The sequence below is a fragment of the Malaclemys terrapin genome, chromosome 8 (assembly GCF_027887155.1).
Source record: "Malaclemys terrapin pileata isolate rMalTer1 chromosome 8, rMalTer1.hap1, whole genome shotgun sequence".
Classification (NCBI taxonomy): domain Eukaryota; kingdom Metazoa; phylum Chordata; order Testudines; family Emydidae; genus Malaclemys; species Malaclemys terrapin.
This window is the reverse complement of record NC_071512.1, coordinates 91,169,811-91,197,054: the sequence shown is the minus strand read 5'-3', so window position 1 is coordinate 91,197,054 and position 27,244 is coordinate 91,169,811. Positions and strand designations below refer to the sequence as shown.

The window sequence follows — 27,244 nt, the reverse complement described above, 5'->3', positions numbered from 1 at the left end:
GGTACTGGCTTGGGAGGCTTGGGAGGGTACTTCAGTCAGGGTGAGAAAAAGATCCTGGCTGTTGGGGAGAATGGAGTGCTGTGTGCTCTCTGCAAGCTCATCCTCCTCCTCCTCCTCCTCTACCCCATCGGCAGAATCCTCAGGCGTCGAGACTATCCCCGACCCAGAATCCACGAACAAAGGTGGGGTAGTGGTGGCAGCCCCCCCTAGAATTGCATGCAGCTCGGCGTAGTAGCGGCATGTCCGCGGCTCTGACCCGGAGCGACCGTTTGCCTCCTTTGTTTTTTGATAGGCTTGTCTGAGCTCCTTGACCTTCACGCGGCACTGCTCAGAGTCCCTATTGTGGCCTCTCTCCATCATGCCCTTGGAAATTTTTTCAAAAGTTTTTGCATTTCGTCTTTTAGAACGAAGTTCTGCAAGCACTGAATCCTCTCCCCATACAGCAATCAGATCCAGTACCTCCCTCACGGTCCATGCTGGTGCTCTTTTTCGATTATCAGCCTGCATGGTTACCTGTGCTGATGAGGTATCTGTGGTCACCTGTGCTTTCCATGCTGGGCAAACAGGAAATGAAGTTCAAATGTTCGCGGGGCTTTTCCTGTCTACCTGGCCAGTGCATCCGAGTTCGGATTGCTGTCCAGAGCGGTCACAATGATGCACTGTGGGATAGCTCCCGGAGGCCAATACCATCGAATTGCGGCCACACTAACCCTAATTCGAATTGCTAAAATCGATTTTGGCGCTACTCCGCTCGTTGGGGTGGAGTACAGAAATCGATTTAAAGGGCCCTTTACATCGAATTAAATGGCGTCGTTGTGTGGACGGTTACAGGGTTAATTCGAATTAAAGCTGATAAATCCGAATTAAAGTCGTAGTGTAGACCAGGCCTTAGTGGCTAAAGAGCCTTAGTCCCTCTTTTCCTGTCAAGATATTTTTGATGTTTCTGATTCTGATGCCTGATAATATTTTTCAAATGTGTGTCAGATTTGTATAAATATGGTGGGGACGTTTGCACCCACCTGGCTATTATTCTTATATGAAGTTTTACAAACCCACACTTGCTGCTGTTGTCACTGCTCCAGTTTTGAGGGACCTGGGCTAAATTTTCTGATTTCAAACAGAGTAAGAGTTCCTCTATTAGTACTCTCGATTTATCCTGGGTCCTGTGTCAACTTGAACAACAAGTGAATTGTTCCCTGCTGGGTGTTTGCATTCAAACAAATTATGACAAAATAACAGCATCCACACTCTACAACCCCCTGGCAGCCACTACTGCCTAAAATTAAAATGTTTTTGTTGATTCACTGTTTGTTGTCTGTACCTGTGTTATCCAAAGCTGTCTCTAAAAAGGGAACGATAAAAGCAGTAGAGTAGGTGGAGGTAGAAAGTGCTATATCAGTGTGCCGGCGGCTAATAGAATAAAGGTAAGGATCAAAGCATGTTGGCTATTGTCAGTAAAGATAACAATAATGTTTTGACCAGAAGGTCATATTTCAGAATAACTTGTAGGTGGACTGGAGTGCGCATGGTAATAAGAAGAGATGGCCCTACGCTAGACATGTCACAAATTTTGTCAGACATTGACCGTGTCATGAGGAAAATAACTGCAGAAGGCAAATGATCGATTTTATGGACAAATGGTAAAGCACATTTGGATGACCTTGATTTTGCTGATGACATTTTCCTGCTTAGTTCAACATATCGCTTAATGGAGGAAAAGACTCTGCTTTTGGCAGTACAGCAAAACCAGTTGGTTTGTTCATCAACAAGGGGAAGGTAAAACATCAGTGTCGCAAAAGTAACCATTAGAGGGGCTGAAGAAATACTAAGAAGCAAGTCATTTTACCTATCTAGGGTGTGAGATATCCCATTATGATGACACCGTGCTAGAAATCAAATGACAAATATAAAACCCTCGAACAACTTTCATAAACTTGAAAAGATTTGGAAAGGCAGCATGATGACACTGACACAAAAATACAAATTTTTAACACTAACATCAGGCCTGTCCTCCTTTATGGAGCAGAGTCATGGAAATTGATAAGAAGATCAACTCATTCCAATGTAAATACCTGTAGAAGATCTTCAGAGTCCATTGGAAAGAGTATCTTGCAACATCAGATATTCTAAGTAGAGCAAAGCAATCTAATGCATCAAATATGGTGTAAGAAGACAACAAACACATTTTGGACACACTTTAAGGATGCCCCCAATACAACTTCCACAGGAAGTGATAACATAAACACCACCTGGGAAGAGAAAACGAGGGAAACATAGAGAAACATTATGCAAAACAGTAGCGAAAGAAGACAAGTCCATCAGCAGGGCACTCAGAAACCTGAACAGACTAGCACAAGACTGAAAAGTGGCATAAACTGGTGGCTGCTCTATGTTCCTGAGGATGCAGGACGAGAAGAAAGAAAGAAAAAAATGTTGTGGGGCTGAAATCTAATCTTCTATCCCCATCCTGACCAAACCAAAATCCTGGTTCTGTACACCCCTGAACTCTAAGGTCTCCTCATGCCAGGTCTGAATTTTGTAGTTTGATTCTGTCTGTAATAATGAGCTCTGTGTAGCTTTTCACTAATATGCCACCAGTTTGAGTACAAGACACTAGCGTATAGAGCAGGGCTAATAATTTTCAGTGAATCAGATATTTGATTAACTTTGCCTCTTTTTTGTTTATGAATTGTCTGTGAAAAGCTTACAATTGTCTGAACTGTATTCAAATTATTCACAGAATTCTAAATCTGTAGCTCATTTGCTGCGAGTGTCTGACTGTGAATATTAAAAATGCGTAGTTTTGATTGGACACAAAGATCACGGGGTGTATTTCTGTTACCTGGTTGTATGAGGTTAACTCCTAGTGACTATTCATATTAATGAATTCACTATTTGCTTTCCACAAATATTCTCCCCAATTCACTGAGAGTTTTGTTTCAATGAACATTCCTGCAGGTAAACTCATCCACTCAAATAATCACAGAAGATGAACACAAAAGGAGATGTGATAACAATCCAAGAAATTCATTTTGAAATATGACTGAATATTCATAATTGTTTACAACATTAATTCACCTTGCTCTGTGACTGATAGTTGTTGCCAACTGATGGCTGTTCACTGGGCTATGTGAAATGAGTTGGTGGTCTCAGTCTAGTTCCTGGTGGGCAGCTGTCCATATCACAAGAACTGTATCTTAATTGGCATTTCTGTACTTAGTTTTAGCTAAGTTTCAGAGTAACAGCCGTGTTAGTCTGTATCCGCAAAAAGAAGAACAGGAGTACTTGTGGCACCTTAGAGACTAACAAATTTATTAGAGCATAAGCTTTCGTGGACTACAGCCCACTTCTTCGGATGCATATAGAATGGAACATATAATGAGGAGATATATATACACACATACAGAGAGCATAAACAGGTGGGAGTTGTCTTACTAACTCTGAGAGGCCAATTAATTAAGAGAAAAAAAAAAAAAAAAAAAAAACTTTTGAAGTGATAATCAAGCTAGCCGAGTACAGACAGTGTGATAAGAAGTGTGAGAGTACTTACAAGGGGAGATAGTCAACGTTTGTAATGGCTCAGCCATTCCCAGTCCTTATTCAAACCGGAGTTAATTGTGTCTAGTTTGCATATCAATTCTAGCTCTGCAGTCTCTCTTTGGAGTCTGTTTTTGAAGTTTTTCTGTTGTAATATAGCCACCCGCAGGTTTGTCACTGAATGACCAGACAGGTTAAAGTGTTCTCCCACTGGTTTTTGAGTATTTTGATTCCTGATGTCAGATTTGTGTCCATTAATTCTTTTGCGTAGAGACTGTCCGGTTTGGCCAATGTACATGGCAGAGGGGCATTGCTGGCACATGATGGCATAGATCACATTGGTAGATGTGCAGGTGAACGAGCCCCTGATGGTATGGCTGATGTGATTAGGTCCTATGATCACATCACCACACATCACTGAACAAAACCACTAACCCAGGAACCTATCCTTGTAACAAACCCCGATGCCAACTCTGTCCACATATCTATTCAAGTGACATCATCATAGGACCTAATCACATCAGCCATACCATCAGGGGCTCGTTCACCTGCACATCTACCAATGTGATCTATGCCATCATGTGCCAGCAATGCCCCTCTGCCATGTACATTGGCCAAACCGGACAGTCTCTACGCAAAAGAATTAATGGACACAAATCTGACATCAGGAATCAAAATACTCAAAAACCAGTGGGAGAACACTTTAACCTGTCTGGTCATTCAGTGACAGACCTGCGGGTGGCTATATTACAACAGAAAAACTTCAAAAACAGACTCCAAAGAGAGACTGCAGAGCTAGAATTGATATGCAAACTAGACACAATTAACTCCGGTTTGAATAAGGACTGGGAATGGCTGAGCCATTACAAACGTTGACTATCTCCCCTTGTAAGTACTCTCACACTTCTTATCACACTGTCTGTACTCGGCTAGCTTGATTATCACTTCAAAAGTTTTTTTTTTTTTTTCTCTTAATTAATTGGCCTCTCAGAGTTAGTAAGACAACTCCCACCTGTTTATGCTCTCTGTATGTGTGTATATATATCTCCTCATTATATGTTCCATTCTATATGCATCCGAAGAAGTGGGCTGTAGTCCACGAAAGCTTATGCTCTAATAAATTTGTTAGTCTCTAAGGTGCCACAAGTACTCCTGTTCTAGTTTTAGCTAAGAGGACAAAGACTGAATGGGCACGGAAATTAAACCCTGTTGATTTTAGATGATGATCATTTCAAGCCAGACTTCAGGCACATTAGCTGGGGAAGCCTGGGGAAAATTGTATTGTGGATACTCCGGCTGAACTGGTTTTGAAAATTAGTAGAGACTGCACCAAGTTCACCAACACACAGCAGTCAAAGACTAGTGTTACATCATTTTTATATTTAGGGACTGCTGAAGAGCCAAACGTAGCAATGTGTAGCCATTACTCTCAAATTCACAAAGCATCATTTGTACTTAAAGTCAAAGTTCATCTGCTTTTATCCTACTTGATCATTTTATACACGTCCAAAGCTATTCTATAGATACCAGAATTTCACTTCCAAGAAGTTCAGTTCTTCAGCTGTAGTATCAATGCAAAAATCTTTTTACTAGTCTCATTTCTTCCTCCAACAGAACTTTGATTTTTGACATTATGGAACATGTTTACAATAAAAGCTGTGCTTTGGAAGTTGGAATAAATAATAAGGGGTTTAAAATTAGATATGCAGAGATATTAAATAATTTCTACTGGTTGAAAACTAAGATTTTGGAAATAGGAAATTAAGTGCTATCCTAGTTCTGTATTTATCATAATACATGGATGTGGTTTCCGCCAAATGTAAGCGAAACTCTTCATCATATTGCAGCCCTTCAGTATCCCATTATTCTACCTGTTTCATCCCTATTCTAATTGTTTCACATGAGCACAAATAACTCTCTGTGCTGCCTTTGTAAATGTCATAACAGATACTTGCCTAGGATGATTTGGATTGATGCAATGCCCAGTTCTCTCTCTTCCTAGGTATCTGGGTATTTTAGAAGATCTTTTTATTGTTCATTCTTTGTTTCAAATCCTGTACTGTCTATGAAAGGAAAATGCTGTTAGTAGACATTCCTTCCTTCAGATACAAGGGATCTTATGATGTCAGCCCATCTGCTTTCCAGAGCTAGCTACTCTCTATGATAAGGATGGGGTCTCATACATTCACCCATAACCTTCTATTCCAAAATGCTGCTCAGTGCAGAGTTGCCAAGTTGGAGATGTGTGTGTGATAGTGTAGGGAAACTGGAGATGCCTCCCACAAAATTACTTAAGCAGAAATAAAATATTTGCCTTTAATATGAATTCTGCAGTCACAGGCTCAAAATAGTGTTTGGGTCTGCAGAGTGCTGAAAACTAGGGAATATTTCCTCATGACCAAGAAAGGTTTAAGCTTTAAGGATCTAGCTGCTGCTGTTCAGACTTTTTTTTTCTCTGGCTCTAGCGGCAGGGATTTCATCAGGTCTGTTACCGGCTGGGCTGGTATTAGGGATGTCTGGACAGATACAATACATCTGTTGACTTCAGTAGCACATCAGTAGAATGTGGCAGCATGGAATTTGGAATGAAGGTGCAGAAGTGAAGTTTGTGTGAGAGTGCAAGAGGGCTTGTTTAATCTGCACAGCAATCATTTTCTGCATCGGTTGCTATTCTAGTAGATAGCACGTTATCACACAATCATGCAGTCTTCACACTGCATTGGAAAAAGCCGCTCTGTAGTTCAGTATGATGTCTGCTTCGGAAATCAAATCTTTTGTGGAATACTTGTGAATATATTTGCTTTTAGGGATGAATTAGCTTGTCCAGAAGGGAAAAAGTGGGGATTTTTACTTAGGCCTAATTGTGGACTCAGGTTTACATGGTGCATCTCTGAATTTTGGGCAAACTCATTTAAGGAGCTTCTAGCACCGTTGCATTAAACTGTGAATGCACTTGTTTTCTGCCCTCATCCTAAAAGAATTTTATTCAGATGTGTGTTTGATGCGTCCTTCTGCACAGTATGTATGTGTGATTAACAAAAAGTGGGCCAATTATCCAAATGTCTATTCTGCTTGTCCTATAGACTGAAACAAGTTGATCTGGTGCAAATTTATTGAACATCTTTTATTTCAGACCTTTGCTGAAATAACCCACTTTCTTGAGCCTCTTCAGAAGTCCAGTCGAAGAGGAGATGCCTGCCTATCTTAATTTTTACACACTTTTAAGCTACATTCGAAATTAAAAGGGAAAATTTCAGCAATCAAAATAAGCAATGGTCATTTGTGCGTGTTACTTAGCTACCTAGTGGTATGCCTTAGGTACAGGGTATGAGAAAGAGGGGAATGTCTAAAATGTCTTAATATTTTCTTATTGAATATATGTTGTCTAAACTTAGATATTTGATGTTTCATCCAAAGTTTACTTAATTATTCCTTTAATGCTAATCTCAGTTACTATACTATTCTGATCCAGGTTGTACTGTCAGATTTGCATAAAGATCCAAATTTGTGGGGAGTGGTGTCATATAAATATATAATGATCAAACCCATATTTAAAAAAATGGGTTCAATCATAAATGTTTGAAAGAAATGTGGTCATGATAGAAACCCCTGCTCACTTCCAGATGCAAGGACAATCAAAAGATACAATGAAGGTCTAAATGTGTTTGCTTATATAGAGGGTCTGGACTAGATATGACAATGAATGATATTTTAAAAGCGGTTGATAGATCCTTGAAAACTTTTCACACACCTTTTCTTCAAGAAGGATAGACTCAGACTCTCAAATTGTTCCTATAAGGGGAAAGAAAGCTCCAGATGAGAACAGCATATAGTCCATTCTCCTAAATTCCATATCCTCACTCAGTCCATTGAATAGCCGAGTGCATTGAGCCTTACAAACACTCCACAGTCTCCAGTTCTGAAGCAGCTTTGTTCTTCCACTTTTTTTGTTTGGTTGGTTTTTAGTCACAACATTCTGATGTTTCTCAACAATGAATATGCCTTTCAGTTCAAAGTCTGGAATAAATCTGTGGAGGTGTATCCATTTCTAAGATTCAGAAAAGCCAGGGTGGTGGGTAATGAATCCACCAGCTGATCCCTTGCTGTACCTGTTTTATGTTCTCACTGATAGGTAGATCTCTGGGGCCTTTTCATGGGGAGGAGATCTAAAAGCTACAGCTCTCTGACCTGTATTTCCCTTACTACTGCTGCTTCTGCATGGGTTTGATCCTTTCTCTCTTCAAGAACTCTAAGTCAAAATGCATCAGTAAGGATAACTGTCCCACATGGATGATACAGGCATTTCGATGGCAGGCAGGCACTGGAATCCTGCTCCATACTAGGATGCTTAAATCTAGTGCTGCCCCCATTTGTCACTTTATCCCTATACCTCAGTATCTTCACTCAGTAAATTATGGGTGGATTGAAAACATCCTGGGATTTGCTGCTGCATTTACACTTGCAGCAGGTGAATGAATGACCTAACCCATTAATCTTTATTGCATCAAGGCCTTGGAAGCTCGAATAAACTGAACTGCATTTGCAAAATATGTTAATGCCAGCAGTGCACAAACTTCCTACTGCAAAATAAAAGCCCCGAGGTTTGGTAGGCATAGTTTGATGTCTATATTTTAAAATCCCATCTCTAAAACACAGCCTTACCTTTGAAATAATCCATATTGTTTTTTGTTTCTGGGAGAGATTTAGCCAGGGTAGGAGAGAGAACTTAACGGGCTGGTTTTAGTTAAAATACAAAGCTTGCTTTTAAGAGATGTGCTGAGCACCTCCAATTCTTATTAAACTAATGGGAGCTGTGACTGCTCAGTACCTTTTGAAAATCAAGCCAATGCTACATTCCCTACCCCCCACACACTAACCCCATTCTCATCCCTAATTTATTGATTTGCATAGTCTATCACAATACGGATTGAAGGTTTGAACATGCATTCAGATACCCAGAGAAGGAATGAAAGGTATAAGGCATTCATTATTATTGTCTCAAAGCTTTAGTATGTCATGCCATTAGTAAATGACTACTAATTAATGTCATTCTAATCTATTAGAATTTCCATTAAGCGAGAAACTAGATCTTTGCCAAACAATATTTGATGCCCAAGGCACTTGTTATTGGAAATACTCCTTTCTATTGTTGTTTTCAGTAAACAAGGCACCTTCTTTAGCTGTCAGTGTGGAAAGTAGTATGTAAATTTCCAACATGCCCATCTTTGATTTATATGCAAATTCTGAATTCATGTGCTCTTTTCCCCTAACATGACTTTATTCAGCTTTTACCCCTTTGGTGCTAATTTAGGATTTCTTGCCTAGAAGCAAGCTCATTGCCAGGAAAGGAAAAATCAATGGCTGCAAACACCCAGGGGTTAGTTATTTTAGTGTTCATGTGAGTATGCCTGGTGGTAGCTGCATAGAATCTCCATTACAGAACATGCAGTGCATGATTGGAGCAAATCTCTTGGTACATTAGTCACTGAAATCCTCATTTCTTCTAATTATATGACTCTCCTGAATTAATTGCTGTGGGTTTGCATCCCTGAGTTTCACTCTGAATTTAATTTAAACCCAAAACTCAACCTGAACTGCCAAGTTTTGTCTGATTCCAGGTTGAATTCAGAACTTCGCGTGGGTTCCATCTGAAACCATAATTTACACTAGTCTTGCTTGTAAGTGGGCTTAGCCATGCTGAAAGGTTCACAAATCACCCAGGCCAACTTGTATCCTCCTACAGATGTGCCTATGTGGGGGAGGGGCTGGAAATTCCCTGAGGTGAATGTCAAAGACCCCAGTTCAGCAAAGCACTAAAGCATATTCCTATTTAATGTCTTCAATAGGACTTAAATATGTGCTTACGGTTTTGCTGAATCAGGGCTAGAGTTTCTTTGAAATATTCCGACAGCTCTCCAAGACCCAAAAGGAAAGGAATCCCTATTGTTATGGAAGCTTGGACCCCTGCATTGTTGCTCTAGGTTACCCCTCCTCTGTTGGCCATGTTGTTATGAGAGCCTGGCTGCAGCGGGGCAGGCAAACAGTGCCTGTACAAACCTCCATCTCAGAAAGGCATGCAGGTATTTAGTCTGTGTGAACGCTGCTTGGAGCAACATTTATCTGCTACCTATAGAGGAGAGAAAGTTGCAGACAGCAGCTGCAGTTAAGTTTGGGAGAGGGGAAAGGGAAGGGAACTGCAGAGCCAGTGCTGCCTTGGAATAGATGCATAGGTTAGTGCTTCCCATCAGGCACAAAAGCGAAAAGACGGCCTTGGGCCTCATCCCTGCAAAACAAAACGGTGCCAAATGCTTTACTGTACATTGTGGGGCGACTGAGATTTTTGGTTTAAAAAAATCACCCAACTCTCTTTTGTAGAACACAGAAGTGTACTGCACAAACTGTCATGCAAATACTGCCTTATTCATAAAGCATCGAAGTTCCTACAGATGTGTGTCCCTGCCTGTGTTTTTCTGCTTTCACATGCTGTTCGTAGTAAAGAACTTAAATTATTTTGGTTATATAGAGAGTAAATGACCATCTGTAAACATATTCAGTCCCATTCTGAACACCAAGGGGACTTTTACTGCTCACAAATAAAAGCAAAATGCCAGACTTGACTTTTTATTTTCAGTAAATGGTTCTTTATTCCCCCACCCCTGATACAATTGGCTTTGAGTAACTGTAATGTTTTATACGCACATAACAAGTGAAAGTTTTTCCTCTGTTGCGTTGCAGGCTCTTCTAGGGGACCCAGTCCTTTGACGATGGGGGCACAGGATACCCTCCCTGTAGCGGCAGCATTCACAGAAACTGTTAATGCATACTTCAAAGGAGCGGATCCTAACAAGTAGGTACCCCTTACCCAGTGGAATAGTCAACTTCAGGTACAAATCTTTTCAATGTAATGTTTGGGTCATTAGTCATTATTTCCAGAGCTTTCCAAGGGCATGACTCAACTTAAACATCTAGCAGGGCTCTAACGCCTCTGGATGTGTGTAAGTCCCATCAATGTTAAAGGAAATTATAGGTGTGAATCAAAGGAAAATACCTCCTTTATTGATGGTTGTCAGTAAAACTTATCAGTTACTGTGAACGCATCGTATTGTTCAAACCCACTAGTTAGTGTGTGGTTTTGTTTTTTTTAAAAGGTGAGTGAAGAGATTAAAAAACTCAGTGCAAAGCATACCTAGCAGAGTGGAGTGGTGTCATGGTCTGAGCACAGCACAAAGACCCAGGGACTCCTGAAGAGTAATAGCACTGCCTCAATAACATGGTTGACTCTGACGCTGACTTGCTGTGGGGCCTTGGGACAATCACTCAACCGCTCTTTCGCTCATTTTCCACGCCTGTAAAGTGAGGAATATGTTTGCCTGTCTATGTTACAGGGATGTTCTGACAATGAAGTCTGGATAGCATTTTGAAGGTCACATTTTATATAAGAATCTTGAGTGCGAGCTGCAGATGCTCATCTCTTATAGAAATCAGATTGTAGAGTGCTACAGGTAGATAGGTGCTAGGTAGAGCTATACTCAAATAGCCAAGTTCAAAAAAGGATTTAGGTCTGGGTGTATCTGAATCTTACCCAAAGTCAAAGGGCATTCAGCTCTGGGGTTACATTTTGTGCCCATTTCTAGCTGAAAGTATTCCCATAAAACAGAAACACACAGTTCTTGAATGATGATTTTATTGGCTAGACAGGAGTTGCCAAAGTTAAAAGGTCTAGGGTAAAATCCTATTTTAGCAAAACGATTGATTTCAATGGGGCCAGGATGTCATCCCTCGTATCTGTGTCTAGAATAGATTTCCCACTGATAATGGAGATTTTATACAGCATGTCTATCCTGTAGACAGAAATAGATCATCTTGTACTATTGTTCACACTGAGAGATGTGACTGCTATTGTTTTCATTTCCTCAAAGGTAGTGCATAACTTTTCTTTCTTAAGTTTAATGGGAAATCTTCTACTATCCCTGAAAACCTGAGGAAGTATCTCCTTTTTTTTGGACAGTGAACTGGAAAATCAATGTCAGTTTCTCCTCTGTCTCACTCTTTACTGATGTCTCTTATCGCAGTGGTTCTCAACCAGGGGTCTGGGGCCCCCTAGGGGGCCACAAGGTTTCAGGGGGTCCACCAAGCAGGACCAGTTTTAGACTCACTGGGGCCCAGGGCAGAAAGTCTAAGCCCTGCCACACAGGGATGAAGCCCAGGGCCAAAGCAGAAGCCTGAGCAACTTAGCTTCATGGGGGTCCCTGTGATGTGGGGCCCCAGGCAATTGCCTTGGTTGCTACACCTTAATGCCGGCCTTGGCTTTTATATGCAGAAAACAGTTGTTGTGGCAGAGGTGGGCCGTGGAGTATTTATAGTATGTTGGGGGAGAGGGCTCAGAAAGAAAAAGGTTGAGAACCCCTGTCTTATCAGGTTCTCATTTGGCCCTTTGTCTGTTTCCACAAGACAGGTAAGAGGTGGTTGCTCCTGGTATAATGCTTTTTAAAGGGAAACGCTCTTGAAGGGCATCAAATGTGATTCTTTAGGAGAAGAGAGAGGGTCAGGCTAAATGGTTGCTTTTATCTTCTGTGATTCAAGTGTGGTTTTTCAGCACAAATGAACACTGGGGGGTGTGGGGGAGAACAAAAACAAACACTACGTGAACAGGGCCAGCTTTAGGATTTTTGCCGCCCAAAGCAAAAACAATTTTGGCCGCCCCCCCCCATTTTTTTCTTACCCCACTCCCCAGCCCCGCCTCAACTCCGCCCCTTCCCCCAATCCCCAGCCCTGCCTCCTCCCCCCAGGCTCTCAAGCCTAGGAGGGAGGGAGGGAGAGGGAGAAGCTGCGCGTGCGCCGCGGCCACTCGGGGTCTCCCCCTCCCTCCCAGGCTCTCAAACCTGGGAGGGAGGGGGAGCAGCGACGCGCAAATCAGCTGTTTCGCGCGCCACGGCCGCTCAGGATCTCCCCCTCCCTCCTGGGTTTGAGAGCCTGGGAGAGGGAGGGTGAGCAGTGGCGCGCGAGCGACAGCAGCGGAGGTGAGTTAGGGTGGCCGGGGCACATTTTTAGGGGCGGCATGGCCCGCGCCAGAATGCCGCCCCTAAAAATGTGCCACCCCAAGCACCAGCTTGTTTTGCTGGTGCCTAAAGCCGGCCCTGGCTCTGGGGCCTTGACAATTTGTCCCTTATGGACTAAACTCACTCCTTGGATTTAAGCAACTTAAGTTAAATGGTCACATTAATTTACATTTTGATAAAACGGCTAAAGTTTTATGGGTGGGGTAAAACAGGAGTACTGTTAACTTTGTATAGCACTTTATGCTCTAAAAAAAGTTGGTGCCTAACTCCCTTAGGCTATACCACTTTTTCACAGAGGCTTACACATGCTTTATTTGGTTATGTTGACTGAACTGTAAAACCCAGCTCAGCCCTGTGGCCCCCACACCAGTCAGCTGACTCCTGGGACCAGGTTGGGTCAGAGGTGCTGGAACAATTTTTATAGTGGGGTGCTAAGAGTCAGTGAACCAATCTGTAAACCATAGGATGGAAACCACTTCAAGCCAGGGGGTGCGCTTCAGCACTATGAGCTGGAATGGTGGTGGTGGAGGGTCTGGCTGGGGCGGCGCATGACTACCATGATGGGGTGAGAGGCTGAAGATCCTCACTGGAGTGAGAGAAGATAGGAGCCCAAATGACTGGACAACAGAGTATACGATTCACATAGAGTAGAATAAAAAATAGAAAAAATAATACATTTATAAAAAGTGCAAAATAAATTTAAAATAGTAATGAATAAAATACAAAAATATTAACAGACTTAAAAAAAGTGAAATAACTGAAAAATAAAAGAATTGTAAAATACATAAAAACATAAAAGGGGAAATAAAATAAAATGAAACTTAAAATATATATAAACAATAAAATCAAAAAGGAAATACAAGTAAAATATATTAAAAAGGTAAAACTATAACTTAAGAAAAAACACACACACACAAAGAAAGAAAAAAGAAGTACAATTGTAAAACCGAGGGCGAGAGTCCATGGGGCTTGTGCTCCTATATCACAGGTGAGGAGCTCTGGTGTGTGTTCCCCCGTGTCCCCCTCTCTGCCCCCCATGTGGACAGGGCTAGACAGCAGTCTCACTCCGGCCATGCGGCCACCCCAGCCTGGGAGTGAGGGGCGGCGCCCTCCCGGGCTTCTGGACCCACAGACCAAGCCCAGGGGGGAACCACTCCCATTTATACTTGCTGGACACAAGGCTCTTGCTCGTGTTGTACAGGAGGCTAAGCGACCCCCCTGTTATACACTGAGCAATGAGGGCTCCCTCCGTGTGGGGCAGAGGCAAGACCCTGCACTCCAGGGATGAGGTAGCTGGTGGACAGACCCCGCCGGAGCGGGGAATGTCGGCAGGCACCACTCTGCCTTGGACGGAGTCATCTCCACTTGAGCAAGCGAGACTCCCCGCAACCACCAGGCACCTCTTCCGTCAGTGGACGGTGACCCTGACTCCGGGAAAGACCCCAGGGAGAGCGAGAGAGAGACGGAGTGTCCCTCGGCTGGGTCCCCTGGGGCGAGATTCAGCCCAGCCACAGCAGGGTACACAAGGTACTAGGTGGAGAGGGGAAGGAGAGAGAGAGCCAGGCTGGAGGCCTCCGGGCTCTGCTCCCCTCTCTGCACCAGGCTGAGTCCCCACACTCAGGGCTTTTCCCAGTGTGTACCCAGCTCACACAACCTTGTGTCATGGCTCTGGGCCAAGCCTTCGGAATGAGGGGAGAGAAAAGGGCAATGCTGCCTCTGCCTGGGCTGTGTGGGGAATCACCCCGCCCGCCTGGAACTGCCCTCTGGGGACACAGCTGGGATTGTAGCTCATTAAGACTTCCAGAGCCTGGCCCCATTGCGGTCACACCATGAGGAAGAACAGAAACACCTGCCTTTAAAATTCAACTGTATCTAGGGTGACCCCCACCTGTATTTCAAGTTACCTAATAGAGGACACTGCTGTGGGGGGGTGAGCTCGAGGGGGTATTTCGGGGTGCTGGAGGGGTGTGTGTGAGTCCTGGGAGATGGTATTTGGGAGGTGCTAGACAGAGTATTTGGGGTGTGTAAGAGCAGGGGCGCCTCTCGGGACCGGGGGACCTCCCGCAGGCATGCCGCTGAAGGCAGCCTGACTGCCGCCCTCAGGGTGACCAGCAGGCCACGCCCCGCGGCTTGCCACCCCAGGCAGGCGCTTGCTGCGCTGGTGCCTGGAGCCGCCCCTGTACGTGAAAGAGACAAAAGAAGAGCAAAAGATAGGAAAACTTAGCTTCTGTCACTGAAGCTCACAGTTTAGTTGCTGGGAAACTGCAGGCACAACTCATGGCACACCACCTTATTAGCCACTCTGTGTCCAGCCAAGCTTCTGCTGGAAACAGGCTGGTAAGGCATTGTTTATAGCCAGTCTCCCTCATCACAGCAAAGTGTTGAATGGCTAGACAGAAGGATAAAAAAGACAGGGGAATAAGGATGAGCTAGAAATGAATATGGTCATAGAGACAGTGATGTAATTTGGTTCCCTCATCTCATCTGATACTGCCCAAACATCTTTCCGGATCAAGGAAATGACTTACCAATTATGGTACTTTAGGTCCTGTCATGCTGGGCAGTGTGATGGTGCTAATGTTCCAGCACCCTGCCATGTTCATGTGTATACGCAGGGCCGGCTCTACTGTTTTTGCCGCCCCAAGCAGCGCGCCGAATTGCCGCCATGTACGGCGGGGGCACTCCGTGTGCCGTTAGGGCGGCACGCATGTTTGTGAGGCGGCGGCAATTCAGTGGCGGCTTCTGTCTTCAGCCGGAAGACAGAAACCACTGATTTTCCCCCGCGGGCAGCTGAACATAGAAGCTGCCGCCAAATTGCAGCCGCTGCAGAAACTCGCGTGCCGCCCTAACGCACATGGACTGCCCCCGCCGTCCACGGCGGCAATTCGGCACGCTGCTATGGTGGCAAAAACACATGGAATGCCCTCCCTTGCAGATTGAGGCCCCAAGCACCTGCTTGGAATGCTGATGCCTGGAGCCAGCCTTGTGTGTACGTTGCCAAATGTTCCTCAAAAAATAAACGTGCAAAAAGGGCAGAATTGCTACCCTACCACATGAAACTACCCAATCAAAACAGGCTTCTGATGGTCCCTGAATGGATGGTTTCTCTCATTTTAAGAAGGTTCTGGTCTGTTATGACTATTTTGTAGCCTCACCAGAAGCCTTGAAAACCCCTGATCAACACTTTTAGCTCTAACAAGCTTAGTTGAACACTTCGCTGTCTGTTTTGTGATAGTCTAACAACAATTCTAAATAATACGGTTGCAAGTAAAAATTACCTTTCTGCCACCTTTCACCCACATTGAGCAATTTAAAAATTCAACCTGGAATAGGGTTTAACACAACAGGTATAATTGAGTAGTTTTAAATTCATTATTTAATTGTTTTATCAATATAATTTAATATCTGCTTCTGTGCTTATCTGTTTTATGGCCTGAAAAATACTTTTAATTAACATCTATTTCTCTTCATCAAGGAATTAATTTTAAATGTCGTTACAGAGAGGGACCAGAAACTGAGTCTGTAGGGTTTATTGGGGGAGTAATATACATGTAATCTGCAATTCTTCTCTCCCTCCCTACTTTCCGGATATTGCATTCTGAAAATCTGACCTGATGCTAGCTAGTGTGGATATACTAACCTATTATCCCTCCTACACCAGTACACTGGGCCAAATTCTGTTCTCATTTCCAATGGCATAAATCCAGCATAACAACTCAACTTTCCATGAAAGCGATTTTTTGTTCTTCAAAGCCCTGCAGGCAATCAGAAACCAAGATTTATTTTGTCTATACTTCCTGCAACCATAGAGAACTACAAAGAAATGGATGGACTCAAAGCCTGTCTTTATACTTGGTGATTATGGTTGATTTTCTCAGGATGGTGGGTGGGTGTCTGAGAGAAAGGTGATGTATATAGGGTTTTTTTTTTTTTTTTTTAGCTTTGGTCTGTATTTTCTGATTTTTGTGTTTCAGTTTGAACCTTATTTGCCCTTAACAGCTTTAAGTGCTTTCAATGAAGTTTTTGTATGTTTGAGATTTATGAATTAAAGGCGCTGTATAGGAGCGGAGTATTATTCTGAAGCTTTGCAAAGGAAGGTATCGGGTATCTTTATTCCCATTTTACAGATGGGGAAGTGGAGGCACAAAGAGGTGAAGTGACTTGCCCAGGTTTCCTGATTTCCAGTCCTGTGGACTTGTTGCCTCCCTCAGCATGCAGTTGATAGACACAAACTAATACCACTAGAATACCATTCCACCCATCAGTCCTTCCTTTGATACAGCAGACATGATACTGTACTAAAGGACATCTCCTTGTCAGAATATCCTTATATGCTCTTTACCACCCACTGGAGAGACGGGGTTGTCCTATCCATGTTAGTGGGCAATGCCCTCAACAATTTCCCTGCAAACATTAAATATATATGTATGTATCTCCTTCAGTGAGCTAGATTCTGAGCCCTGAGTTCAGAGTCAGGGCAGCTGAGAATGAGTGGCAAGATTCTGGGCCAAATGGGGTTGAAACAGCCTGTGGCATAACTTAGAACAGCCTATGGGTGCCACATAGACCATGGGTGCCACATAGACCATAGCCAGAAACTGGCAGCATACCATGTACTCCCCTTGCTGCCCCCTCCCCTCCACCTCCAGCTTCATGACTGCTTTGCACTGGTAAGATCTGAGTGTTTTCAGATGACAATACTTGAATTTGAAGCAAGAAAAGTCACAGTCATGTTCCATTTATATATTTTCCCTGCTATGACTCTCTCTTAAACTTAGATTTACAGCATAACTTTGATACACAGCCACATTCTGTATTTTCAGCAAAGAAAGATATACTCCAGTTCATTGGCACTAAACTTTTTATTGCATGCTCTCTGTGTAAGAAGGCTGGAGATATAATATGATCTCTAAAAAATACAGGAATATAAATTCAGAGCCTATATTTTGAAGTGATAGGTCCTGTAAGAAAGTTGCTGTCAACACATGGATACCGAGCACAGTGTGGTCTGCTTCTTTGTGTTAATGTTCATGGATCAGCAACAAGCAAAGAACTAATAGTGTGATCACTGAATTAGTTCAAGGCCTAGAAACAACCAGTCAGCAAGGAAATAAAAATGGCAAAAATCAATGTGGAGGTTTCCCAGTTAGTCTATATATTGTATCCAGAGTGCACTTCATCCACCACCTCTTATTTATGGAATCACTGTTCCATGAATACTGGAATCCTAAAACCACCTGCTTCATTATTAAAGATGCTGGTCTCAACACAAACCCTGTCAGCCTTAGCACTAATTCCAGCAGTGCAGTGGGCTTACCATGTATGTATAAACCTGGCATCGGAAAGCACTGAGTGGAGTGGGTAAAACTCAGACAAAGTGGGGCATGTTAGTTTCCTTTGGTAAGTTCATTGATTTTTGCCATCTGACTCCCAGAAACAACGCTTTCTAGTATCTTCTGTATTCCTCTCTCAAAATAACTATCCCTGCATTTTGGACATTCACTGCATCTGTATTGGACTCATTCCTTTTCCTTGCCGATCCACTAGGGGAATGGGCTAAGCTGGAGCTGCTGCTAGTGAGGGTGCTGATGGCTGCCCCCCACCCCTTGTACAAGCAGAGACACTGAGATACAGCACAGGCACTGAAAGTGGGCTGCTTCTGGAGCCACAAGACAGCAGGAAATATGGCTGGATCAGGACCTGCAATGAAATTACAGCTCAGTTCCAGTTGCTTGGGTCAGAGAGCAGAAAGTTTGGGCTTTCCCAGGCAAAACTGGGCTGCTGGCAACTGTTCGATTTAAGATGGTTGGTTTTGTTTTTCTGTTATGAAGAGAAAAGCAGATTGTTTCTAAAAGCAAGTCCAGAGGCATTCACAGAAAGATCACATTTTCTATTTGTTGCCCAAATACCAGAATTTTTCTCTATTCAGACTAATGCTGTTTTAGGAAGATGATGATTTTCTTTCCAGTATAATAGGGAAGGAATGAAATGTCACCATCTCCATCATGCCTAGCTTGATCCAGATTATTCACTTTCCGGGCTATATTTTAAGCTGCTTTCTTTCTTCTCTCCCTTTGTTTCCTTTTATTTGATTTTGAAGATGTATAGTGAAGATAACTGGAGAAATGGTGCTGTCGTTTCCTGCAGGAATTACCAGACATTTTGCCAATAATCCAGCCCCATCTGTTCTAACCTTCCGCGTGATAAATTACAACAGGTTAGAACACGTCCTGCCAAATCCCCAACTTCTCTGCTGGTAAATATAATTTTACAAAAACTTTGTAGAAACTAACAAGAAATGTTACTCTGTAGCTGTGTTAGAAGACACATTTCAAGGGAATAAAATACTGTGATCCTATGGAGGTTTAAACCTTGACCTGCAGAATTGTTCATAAAACCACCTCTCTTAATATTATTGAGAATAAGGCTGAATAGGATACAGTCCATTTTAAAATAATATTTTTAGCTTGAATGTTTTAGTTGTTTGAGTAATGCCTAAGATCAATGAGTCCTCCATTTCTTGTTCATTTGCTTTGTGCATTTGACAACACTTAGTTTATAGTCAATGTATCCTGGATAGTATGGATCGGATCCTCAGATTTTGGCAACCTGCGCTCTATGCAGGACCCAGCCACCTCTTTGCTTCCTTAATTCTGGGGCTGGCTACCAACCAAACTACCCATCCCCATCCCCATCCCCGTCCCCAGGCTTCATTTAGAAAAGCCTCTACACAATATTGTTGATGTTAAACCAATTTAGTGCTATTGGTTGGAAGAAGCATTGTGATACTTTATTAGGCTTTCACCACTGATTATGGGTTCAAAACTTTAAAGTAAATTCAGGGGCCAATTATTAAAAGCACCTAGATTCCTAACTTCCATGGAAATCAAAGGGGGATTACGAACCTAGGTGCTTCGGAAAATCCCACTAGGTGCCGTTCTGCATCGTTAAGCACCTAACTCACTTTTGAAAATGGAACATAGTTTCCTAAGTCACTTAAGTGCTTTTGAAAATGTTACCCTGGCAATGCTACAGTTCTCTCAAGCACTAAATTCACTTTGGATATGTGTCCACTTTGAACTGGGGGTGCAATTCCCAGCTCGAGGAGACGTATTCCCACTAACTCCCATCCAAGCTAGTGCGCTAAAAATAGAATGTAGCCTTGGCAGTGCACGCTGCAGGACAGGCTAGCCACACCAAAGACATACCCATCTGACAGCTAAGTAGAAAATTTTAAGAGTTTTCTCTCATTATGTCCAGCTCTAGCCAATGCTTATTAGGCCCTCATTCTCGAGAAATTAACTGACAAAGTTATATATACATAATACATCTGTGGAGATGTTTACCATTGAGGCCATGGTAGAGTTCTGATGAAGCATTTCAAAAAACGGAAGGGCATTGTTTTATAAGTGTAGAATTAAATCCTGTTCTACAACATGCCCAAGATTATGTCCTCTGATCATTTTGAGAAGAACTTCCGTTTACAGATTCTGTTTATGAAAATAGCTCATCCTTTACCTTTTTATAAACCCATAGTGACAGTACACAAACTGATGCCAACACAAAGGAATTCTGGGTAAACATGCCAAATCTGATGACTCATCTAAAAAAAGTGTCTGAACAGAAACCACAAGCAACGTATTACAATGTGGATATGCTCAAATACCAGGTAAGCTCTTCTGCAAAGTAAAACGTTGTCAAAAAGGTAATTAACATTGTAGCATTAATAGAACCTGTCTCTAGTACAGAAAAGTAAGTTGCCTGAAATAGTCTGCTCTTTAGTCCAGGAATTACAAGAAGTTTTGCAGAGGTGTTGCCTTCTCAATACCACTGGACTGGGTGTGACTTGAGTCCCTTACAAAAACTTACTGGGGAAGTGCAGGGAGTTCTCTGCTCTAAAATCAACAACGATTTTACATCCATAGATGCAGATTTCTCCCTCTATCCCTGAGGAAACTAAATATTGTTTTTCTGTCATTTTCTAAGGTATCTGCCCAGGGTATTCAGTCTACTCCATTAAACCTTGCAGTGAGCTGGCGGTGTGAATCTACAAGCACTGATCTTCGCATTGACTACAAATATAATACAGAGGCAATGACTACACCAGTAGCTCTAAACAATGTCCAGTTCCTAGTTCCCATAGATGGAGGAGTAACGAAACTTCAAGCTGTGCTTCCACCTGCTGTTTGGTATGAAAGTCTAGTTCAACAAAGCCATTCCCTGTTGTTTGCCAACCCTGTCACTTTCGGGATTATAACAGTACTTCATCCCCAATAGGTATAGAGACATGCTGATATTTATAAGGCTCTAGCTGAGGCATGCAGGATCACAATGGGGATGCTAGACATTAGAATCTACATTTTGTAGCAAAGGAAGACACGAAATGCTACTCTGATTTTTTCTGTCATTTTCACAAATGAATGATCTGATCTTAACCAGCATGCATTAAGGTGAAAGTCACTTCAATAATCTTAATATTAATGATTCTTAGCACTTAGAGTGCTTTTCATCATAGAACTCAAAGCACTTTACAATCATGGGTAGGCATTATTGTCCATATCCTGCAGATAGGGGAACTGCTGCATCTAATTTGTGATTTGCTCAGGGTCACAGAGTAAGTCATTGGCAGAGTTGGGGCTAGAACTCAGGACTTCAAATTTTTCAGGTCTGGTCCCTATCTACTTCACCATACTGCCTTCTATTCGTTTTTTATTAGTATATTTTTTTGCATTTATTTGAATTAACTCCGCAGCTAACACTGTCCATCTGTGACAGCACAGATAACTGCCAGAATGGCACTTACATTCAAACCTAAAGCAAAACTAACGCAGTACAACCTCATGAGACTCCTAACCAGAAGAAAGCATTTTCAACAAATTTTGCACTGCTCCCACTACCTATTTTAGAACGCAAATGACTTAGACAGGCTCCTTAATTACCTCCATTGTCTCCTACAGTTACACTATTTTCTTCCTTTTTTTAGGAATGCTGAACAGCAAAGAATATTGTGGAAGATTCCTGATATCTCGCAAAAATCAGAAAATGGAGGTAATAATGCAAGTCTACATTTAATTGATGTCAGTTAATTGTTTTTAATTAAAGACGTTGACTAGTTTATCTTTGTGCACATCCATCAACAAACCAATTCCTGATGAAACTTGACATTATAGGGTACTGTTCACAGCACAGGAGCAAATTAGCTATGTAAAGTGTGAACAAGATCAGTGTAACTGTTTGGTCACACATTTTCCTGCCCATTTTAGGAGTGTAAAGGGAGATGTGTAATGGTTTGGGCTCTAATTTCATCAAAGAAAAAACAGTTGATTTCTACAATTGAGAGTCTTCAGCCCCATGGAGGTCCTACAAGTCTGTTTCCAAGATTGAGTAATCCCCATTATTTTCCCCTATAACATTTTCTATTGTCAAGGTATCACCTTGGGCCAACTGCCCTTCAGCATGTCATATTGTACATACTAGGGATCCAGCACACTTGCATGTACTTTCTATTTGGTGTGACTCCTGCAGTTTATTTGCTATCTAATTTATATCTCTAAAGTCTGAAAAGGTAACAGTCTTCTGAAGTATGATTTGATGAAATGCTCACATTCTTATCAATGTACATTTGCTGCCATTTATATAACTTGAGGAACCAGATTTATTTCCGGGCACTTTTGGACTAAAGAATGTTATTTACTATTCCATTCACTTGGATTCCACGCTAAAAGCCATCCCAGAAGCAGTGTATGTGTTACTCTCTTGTAATGATCTTCTGGAATTCTTAATCCGAAGGTGTGGGTTCTTTGCTGGCAAGATTCCAGCTGTCTGAAGGACCAAGCAAACCTTCGCCATTGGTAGTGCAGTTTACGAGTGAAGGGAGCACTCTCTCCAGCTGTGATATCGAACTTGTTGGAGCAGGATACCGGTTTTCACTCATTAAAAAGAGATTTGCAGCAGGTAAGCATGTCACAAACCCCTTAACTGGGTGGGGGTTGTATCAGTAAAAGTCACAGGTGCTGGCCACTTGCCATACATTTATCCCTGCAGTGAGGAAAGAGTTTGCAAGATAAGGTACTAAGAAGAGGGGATAACTCCTGTACATAGGGCTCTGATAAAAGGTGTCTATATAAAATACCTATTATTGTTTTACCAAAAAACTACATTTTGTGCCTTAACCAACAAGAATATGGAGAATTCTTCCAAGAGTTCACACATGCACAAAGTACAGTACAATCTACACTTGGAAACATCCCCAAAAGCTACCCATTGTCTTAAGAGGCTGCTTTAAAGTTTCATGAAGATTTCTAGAACCATTTTGTTCAGGGTTTAATTACTCACTTCTTCCAAGTGATTGATTTTTGTTGGCCCTTTGGATGACTACTTAAGACTGGTTTTACTGCATCTTCCAAAGGTGTATTTAACTGTACACAAGCTATCAGAAATTAAACGTTGAAGAAACATCACTGCTTTGCCAACTGAGTGAGAGGCAGATATTGTTCTGAAAAATTGCTAATATATCCTGCTAAAATTCTTCCGCTCTTTGAGTTTGGGCTCTGTTTTGCTCTTGGTACATATGTTACTGACTCTCAAAGGCATGAAGGACAAGATTGGAAGGGGATGCATGTGTGTGAGCACGTGTGCAGGGGAGTGCTCAGAAATAAAATTTTGATGGCTTTAGGAGGGGCATGTTCTGTGTCCCCGCCACAGCCCTCGGAGCTCTGTGCCCCCATTGATTATTGGGGGGCCATGCCCCTGCTTGCCCCCTTCTTGTGCACGCCTCTATGTGCATGTATGTATGTATGTCCATGTCTATCCATCCAGGGAGCAGACTTGACCTTCATGCATATACATATTAAAAAACAATGATTGAGTAGTTTTCACTATTGTTACCTACACCTAGTTAAAGTAAACTCTGGCCTAATGTTTTGATTCACTCTCGCAGGCACAAGGGGAGGGTTCATCCCTAAGAGAGGCGAGCAGTGGTATCACCACTGGTCTCCACTGGGTTTTACGCCAGGGACAGCAATTTTAAGTGCCATCAAGGGCTCTATAGGTGTTTCACTGACAGAATCTTCACAGGACATGTATTGAATAAGCACAGCTCCCAGCCAGGCTGGCCCAACCCCACTTCTTTCATGTTTGTGAATAATATTGTCTGGATTCAGGCCCCTTGTTGGAGTCAGGGCCGGCTCTAACTTTTTTGCCTCCCCAGGCAAAAAAGAAGAGCGCCGCCCTGCCGAAATCCCAGCGCCGCGCTGCCCGAAGCCCCCTCCCCCGAGCACCGCGCCGCCGAACCACAAAAAAATTAAATAAAAACCGGAGCGCCGCCCCGCCCCAAGGTGCCGCCCCAAGCATGTGCTTGGTTGGCTGGTGCCTGGAGCCGGCCCTGGTTGGAGTGGAGGGGGAAGATAATGTGCCACTGGACCCCTGCTCTCAGCGGACTTCCTGCATCTGGGGATGCAGGGCCTGGGTTCCTCTAGGACAGGGAGAATGAGCACCTGTGTGTGAAATGTGGCATTTGGTAAATGGGTGAGACAGATGCATATTCAAAAAACACCATCAGGGTGTGATTTTGCCGTGATCAGTGTAAAGCCAGGACTATGGCACTGTGGAACCAGGGTGAGATCAAGTATCACTGTTTAACTTTGCTATGGATCTAGTTACAAAATAGATGGGGGAAATCATATGCTCAGTAATCTGTTTTTTTAACATATTCTATTTATAGGAAAATACTTGGCTGATAACTAACGGAAGCTTATGCAAGTATATGGAAAATCCATATAACCAAGGACTGCTGTGTGGAACGGGTTTGAATTACGGTTTAAGGGAAATGAACTAAATCCTGCACTTGGGGCACTTCTGTTGGAAGTGTCAGCAACTTTCAGCATTTTTTCCTGAGAAGACACCGTCTTGACCAGTCCTACAGTATTTACTTCTAGATGTAACATTGTTAATGGTTTTAAAATGTAATTATTGTATTTGTAAATTGTACTCATTCCAGTAAGGCTGTATTTTGGCAGTTAGACACTTGAGTTTTAGAATTTTACCATTCATGAAATGGATGTAATTTAAACTGTGGTATACAAATTTAATAGTAGTACTGTTGAATGGCACAATGCTTACAGAGGTAGATTACATTTTGTCAATATATATACGATTTAAATACAATACTGGTAGCTGTTAAAAAGGGGGTGCCTCATGAAAAAAGAGAGTTAAGTAGAACCTGCAAACTGATTTACTTTTTCTTCAGTCCTTAGTATGTCTTATAATAGTGCTAAATAAAAGGTCTATCTTCAATTGTTTAGCTGGTTTAACTCCAAAAGAATATTTTAATAAATGCTGAGGTTATAACATATTTTCTCCTCTTCCCCCCAAAAAACTCCAATCAACCAAAATACTAAAACCCAATGTCCATACTTCTTAAAATACTTATTTCAAACTTCATAACAAATAATGCAACTTTTCCAAACACTGTCTTCTACTTTTATGGACTCTTGTTTCTTCTCAATATTCTGACACTTCACAAATGTGTAGATTATTAAATAAGCAGGCAGTTTAAGACATTCAGTGATGACTCTGAGCCTACAGGAGTCTGTATGTCCACAAATAGTAATTGTATTAAAGAGCACATTTTCAGCAACCGCCTCCACTTTTGCAATGCTGTTTGTTGGGGAATTTTGGAGCACTCTATGTAAGATGCTTCACAGACATGTAAGAAAAGTTCCTTGTCTCAATAATTAAGAGCCTAAGCAAGCAAACAAACCCCCCACAAAGATAACTGGAGAAAGAATGCAATATAACCCTACTATGTAGCCCGATACAGCACTTTTTATCCATAGATCATAAAGTGCTTTATACAAGTGAAGAAGGATTTAGCTCTGTTTTACACATGGAGAAATTGAGGCACTGAAAATTTAAGTCCTGCCCAAGGTGACAGAGTTGAGTCAATGGCAGAGTCAGAAATAGAACCCAGGTCTCCTAACTCACTGTCTTTTATCTTGTCAACGGGACGATTTTGTGTTGTGCAAAGACTGAGTAGTTAAAATGGCTATATTTCAAATATTTTGAACTGAGAGAGCTAATTCCTGTGTCTATAATAGACCAGACCAGTAGAACCAGTAAAAAATTTTAAAGTGCTCCCACTGTATATTTGTCACATGACTTGTCAGGTCTGTGGTTTTATTTATTTTATATATTTATTTATTTATTTTGGTAATCTAGCATTTTTTTACACTGAGCTGTAATGTGAGCTAAATTAAAACATTATAAAGGGAAACATGAAAATGGGGTTAACAGTTAGTTTGGCAGCTAACTGTCCATTGTCTATTTTGCATGCACAATGTACACACTTGTACATGCAAATCTTATACCCAGTTTTTCTCATTTGCATAAGAAAATAGCTGTACTTGGGAAAAATAGTTGTATGCATAAAAGTGCATGTTTAAAATTGGAGTCTGTGGCTGACAATTTTGTCCTATATGTTTCTTCTGAGATTGGCATAGTCAATTTCAATTCCACTATACTACTTTGTGCTTGTGGAACTGAGTTTCATGCATGTAAGGAGAGCAGAATGTCAATCAAGATTTTGCGTGGTTCTAAGATGACAAATTTTTCTTTTGGATAGGAAACTATTTATTTTAAAGAAAACTTCATGAAACTGCAGATTTAACAATGTGCAGCCTAATAGGTGAGCCAGTCTTCAGTAGAAAAAGGACGTTATGTTTGTCTTCACAGCTCTCTTGAGTTCTGTCATCCTAGAGTGTAATAGAATATTAATTTCACAAATCTTCATCTGCTGTGATAAACCAGGTGTCTACATCTTGCTTTTATACTTGAAAAGTCACTGAGTGAGGAACATGTTTCATCTTGGATGAACTGCAAAATTAAAGATGGGCCTGAACCAAGCCCTTGATCCAAACACCCCCAGCTCTAGACAATCCAAATGCAATTTACATTTTGTGACACAGACCCATTACTGTGTGAAATGCAATTGAAAATTATTTTTGAGGTAAAATTGGCATGTCTTAGCCTACTGCTGGCAAACATAGTGTTGTCATTTGTGACATTAATGGCTTGTCAGCTGAAATGGTAGAAAGGTAGTTTCTGTCCTGTTTTAATGTAAGAATTGTGCTCTGTGAAAATGAAATATCTGTTCAAAATTAAACATTAAAGTTGTTCTAATGTTGAGGTACACAGAGAACTACAGGAGTATCCATTAATTATGATGTTGGGTATTATAGAAATATGTGTAATACTGAATAATGCTAATTTTCAGCCTCTAAATTCATTCCCCATATCATTAGTGTCCCAAAAGTTGCCAGCAACAGGCTCATAAATGTCAATCAAAAATAAAAACATTATTTTCATGTACATGTCCCAGATCATATTTCAGTACATTTCATGTACATGTCCCAGACATATTGATAAGTGCTTATTAGCAGCTGAACTTTTAGTACTTTTTTTTTTTAAGTGCACCTTTCTTTTAAAATGTACTGAGAGCAAATAAGGAAATCTGGAAATATTGACACTCTGAGCATAGTCCTAGATTAATAAATTGAGATGTATGTTAAAGATAATCAACTTTTGTTGGTTTGTGCATGTTCACAAAAAATAAAATGTAACAGGGTAGAGATTAAAATACAATTAAGTTA

The 27,244-nt window shown here is 41.8% G+C and overlaps 1 protein-coding gene across 1 annotated transcript in view; it reads left to right on the top strand.

Moving 5' to 3' along the window:
* Window positions 1-26,784, top strand: part of SGIP1 (SH3GL interacting endocytic adaptor 1) — a 166,518-nt gene extending 139,734 nt beyond the window's left edge. Inside the window, exons 19-25 of the mRNA XM_054037211.1 lie at window positions 10,273-10,384; window positions 18,697-18,852; window positions 20,133-20,265; window positions 20,583-20,785; window positions 21,580-21,644; window positions 22,386-22,550; window positions 24,319-26,784. Of these exons, the coding sequence (XP_053893186.1) occupies window positions 10,273-10,384; window positions 18,697-18,852; window positions 20,133-20,265; window positions 20,583-20,785; window positions 21,580-21,644; window positions 22,386-22,550; window positions 24,319-24,341 (857 nt within the window). The 3' untranslated portion in view covers window positions 24,342-26,784. The remainder of the gene's footprint in view (window positions 1-10,272; window positions 10,385-18,696; window positions 18,853-20,132; window positions 20,266-20,582; window positions 20,786-21,579; window positions 21,645-22,385; window positions 22,551-24,318) is intronic.
* The last annotated feature ends 460 nt before the right edge of the window (window positions 26,785-27,244 follow it).